This window comes from Halyomorpha halys, unplaced genomic scaffold, assembly GCF_000696795.3.
Source record: "Halyomorpha halys isolate HHAL.00 unplaced genomic scaffold, Hhal_1.1 Scaffold1149.1, whole genome shotgun sequence".
In the NCBI taxonomy this organism is placed as follows: Eukaryota; Metazoa; Arthropoda; class Insecta; order Hemiptera; family Pentatomidae; genus Halyomorpha; species Halyomorpha halys.
In genome coordinates, this window is record NW_027116429.1 from 252,570 (window position 1) to 256,972 (window position 4,403).

Consider the following 4,403-nt stretch of genomic DNA (forward strand, 5'->3'; position numbering starts at 1 on the left):
TTCTATTATCAATTCTACAAATCTGCAATGGCTGATTGTAGAATCCTTAGGTTAACATCTATGATTGCTGAGATGTGATGAAAATAGGTTTTTTTTTTTTAAGTGAAAGAATTCAAGTATCCTATAACGAGATAAGGTTGTTCCGAGAAATTTCAGCGTTGCTAACTCTTGTTCCATTTTATAACTCACCATTCAATCATGAAAGTTTTGTTTCACAGTTCGTCGTAATGAAACGAGGTAGCTTACTTAAACCAATTATTTTCATGCCTGAGTTTCTCAAAAGAGACTCTTAGATTAATTTACTTGAACTAAAAATAAACCATTCCTAAGAAATGGTTTTCTTTTATCTTGGTTTCAAATTGACAGTGATGGAAAAAAAAATTGGGATCAAGAATCAATTACTTATTAGAAAAAAGTAAATATTAAACCATCTAGTTTATTTATTAGTTTTAAGGTAATAATAGTTGAAAATTATGGAAAAATCTTGCAGATGACTATTTGCGTTTAACATCAGCTGACAGTTTGTAACAATTCACTCCTGCAGTGCTTTTGACTTTGGCTTCCCCTTTGATGTTTCCAACAGCCATGCTCATCATTCCTTTAGGAAGTTCCTTGACCCAACTCTTTGTGCTGCATATATCCGAATCCTGGAAAATATTTATAAGTATAATTCTACGACCCTTCCTGAATTTTTAAGATTAGCATGCTAGTTCTATAGGATTTTAACTTTCAATGGTTTGAATGAATCATCCAAAAAATACCAGAGTTACATTTATATTATGAACAGAAAGAGACTTCATTGAAGACAGCTGGAAACTGTCAAAAAATGGAAACCGCTTCTTTCATGAACCATGTCGAGTAATAATCAACGGGATAGCTAGTAACCCAGATAAAAGCTAGGGAACTTATCAAGCAAATTAAGTGTGACAATTAAGGTTCAACGTCTCCTTAAACCTTTAACCTGTTCTTAACGGTTTTCTAGGCATTAAACTATCTATTCCAAAAATGGTCTTTCAAAAATCTGTTATCATTGTGAGGTGCGAGATATTTCTCATAAACCAAGAGGATCAGAAGCACTTTGACTTGAAATATAAGAATCATAAATACATTGAAATATGAATAATAAATAATAATACGAGATATCATGGACTATTTTCAGAGCGATAACCTTTTTCAGAAGATTTAAGGTTTATGGGAACAATTTTCCTATGGTAGCATCATATGATCATATTTCTTGAAAGATCATCATTGGAAAAGATGGAAAATTTTCAATATAAAAAACTCAGATCAGAAATTTTTCAGGAACGCAATACTACCTCATACAATATGTTTCAGATATAGGTAAGTGTAAATAAAATGTCGATAATTCAAAAAAATAAAAGTCAAATTTCATACGTTACCGTTAAAAATCATGTGAAGGTTTTTGTAATTAACTTATTTTAATTAAGTTGAAGAATCAGTCCTTCAATGAAGTTCCCTGGTTTTTATTTAGTAACACTTTACTGGTAATATTTCCGTACAAAACAGGACATATAGTAATTTTCACGTAAACGAAAATATTCATTATTTATAGTAAAGTAATTAGTAACACCTAATCATCGTTCGCGTCGAGTTCCTTATAATATAAAACATAATAGAGAGCTGTCACACATCCTTATCTCAATATATTCCAAAGTCCTGGAATTGTCCCCCCCAAAAAAGTTTCTATAGGAACAACCCCCTCTAGCGAGAACCCCCCACCTTCTCACATTGCACATGATTCTAGATTCTAGAGAGCTATCGAAGGACGCTCTAAGAGACAATTTGTATATAGTAGTCTGTAGATAGTAGATGTGTATATGTTACTGTATCATCTTACTTAAAATGAAGAAAAGTTAATTTTAAACCACATTGCGGTTGCAATTTTGTAACAATAAAATGGAATATATAGCTAAGAAATATGTAAAAATACATATATGAATATACGTACCTTTGCCAAAGGACATTGAAAAACTGTATCGAATAATTTTATTCCACAAACTTTTTCGGTGCCTCTAGCAACTTCCATACCATTTTTAATAGCTTTGTACTCAACCTGTGTATCACAAAACATTTAATAAATTATTTTATTAAAATATATTTAACATATTCAAAGTTTCTTTATTGGAAAAACAAAAAAATTCAAATTGCGTTATCACGGCTTATTTTGGTTTTACATGTCTCATTAGCAGTTAATACAAGAATTTGAATAATATAATTTCCGTGATTATTATAAATATATTTAGGTTTTCCAAATACTGTTTAAGCCTTATAAAAAGGTAATTTGAGAAAAAAAAAAAGTATTGAAGATTATTTTAGAATTTCAAAGTAAGGAGAAAATAAAAAGTTAGTAAGATATTAATTCTTATCAAGAAACAAAAACCAACATAACAACTAATATCGGGAACAATCATTGTATTTTTCCAATTTATGATGGATATTTCCTAATGATTGTAAATTTAAAAAAAAAAATAAAATTTGAAACCTAGTGTTTTCATAATCAATAATTTAATTTTTCCAAAAAGGCAGAAGGATAGCTATTGAGATAAATCCTCAACTACTTCCTTCCGCCTTATTACGTGAGATTAAAATCACAAAAGGTCTGGTTCAGATTAAAATCATTACGTACGAGTAAAATCGTTACTTTACTAGGTTAATAAACTTGAAATTGACTGAACTTTTGAATTATTCGATTATAATTGATAGATAATTTATTTATTAACACGTATTACAAAGATATACCTGACATGAAATAAAAAACAAAGATAATTCGACACCTAGCATATCATACCTTTATATCACCCAGTTCCTGGTGTAATTTGATGCAACCCTTAATCCTAAGATGACATTCCTCAGTAAGCTCAGCACCTATATCTTTCAAAGTCCACTCTTTTATAGGTTTCCCATCACAGGTATCGATTTTGATATTTTTGAGTTCGTATTGCTATAAAAAATAGAAAATTTGAAAGAATTATATATATATTTTTTTAATGTTTATTTATTGCTACTGTACATTATAATACATTTAGTAAATCTGATCTAAGTTAAATTGGAGTGTTACAGGCGTGTAGAGAAACTACCCATTGGTAGCACACTAATGACATTTTACATTAGCTGGCCTCGTGGCCATCTTCTTTTCAGGCGCCTCAGAGGATTGTCAGGAATGGAAGAGGATGCAAGATTAGAAACTAGGGGGTTTGAGTGGTTAGAGAATAATGAATTATATTAAATTTAAAACAAAAGTTGGGCTTTTTACTTCATCTGCTCATATGACAATACTTATATGTTTCTTTTTATGTTTTATGATACGATATTTTGAATATATAATATACTGAATTGACAACAAAATTTTTTTCAATTTAACGTAATAATAATTCAGTTATAAACAATAACATTATTTAAAAATTTATTGGTTTTGATAAGATTTTCAATAAGAAAACTCAACTATTGTATTTTTAAACACATTTATTTAATTTTTGTTTTTTTTAGATTATACAGTAGCTACTTTAAATTACAAAGCATAATTATAGAAACGCTACATAATTATTTAAAAGACTATTTTTTTTTTTAAGAACATAATTATGATATTTTAATAGAGCCAAGAAAAGCATAGGAATTACTTGATATAGTTTATACAATTATCAGCACGTCCAAATTATTTAATATGTTCCGAATTATATAACACAACGCCTTTTACTCAATGGCATACTTGAACTACTGGAGGTTCAAATAAATGGCAAAATGGCCCGCCTGGATACTCCTTAATGACTGGTCCCCAGGACGGATCAACAAGTTTAGTAAAAAAAAAAAAAAAAAAAAAAAACCAAATCGTTGATTTGTTTTGATAGTGGCATATCTGAAAAAAAAGTTTTATTTTATTTTAAATAAGATCTATTTCAAAGAATGGTTTGTTGGCTAGAGTCACACAAGCTAGTAGGTGCCACAAATTAACTAAAGTTTACGGTATAATCTAAGGAATACATCAATTATAAAATAAAACAAAATTTTTATTTTCAGATGTGTCACTATTAAAGGAAAAGCAGTGAAATGAAGGAAAATTATTTTTCAAAAGCTTCAGTTCTATAGACTTCATCGAGGTGCCATTTTAGGTTATAATTTCAGTTTTTAATCTATAGAGCTTATACAGAATACTGAGAATGCAATTTAGGCTTTTTTTCCTTATTTAATACATATGATGTATCATATGACATATGAAATTACCCTTTGTAAATTATTATTTTTGAGTCTGTTGATGATTTTTAATGGTATTTGTCTTTTTATTTTATTTTCTCTCTCTCTTTTTCTCTTTTTAGCCTTGGTTATAATTTATGGATTTGAGAAATAAGTAAATATATGCAATTGTATTTTTTAACTTTGAAGAGTAA

The 4,403-nt window shown here is 28.7% G+C and overlaps 1 protein-coding gene across 1 annotated transcript in view; it reads right to left on the minus strand.

Moving 5' to 3' along the window:
• Positions 1-416: 416 nt before the first annotated feature.
• The window catches only part of LOC106688531 (uncharacterized), a 5,211-nt gene continuing 1,224 nt past the window's right edge, over positions 417-4,403 (minus strand). Inside the window, exons 2-4 of the mRNA XM_014433034.3 lie at positions 2,810-2,962; positions 1,970-2,074; positions 417-647 (exon numbers count right to left, since the gene is read on the minus strand). Of these exons, the coding sequence (XP_014288520.1) occupies positions 495-647; positions 1,970-2,074; positions 2,810-2,962 (411 nt within the window). The 3' untranslated portion in view covers positions 417-494. The remainder of the gene's footprint in view (positions 648-1,969; positions 2,075-2,809; positions 2,963-4,403) is intronic.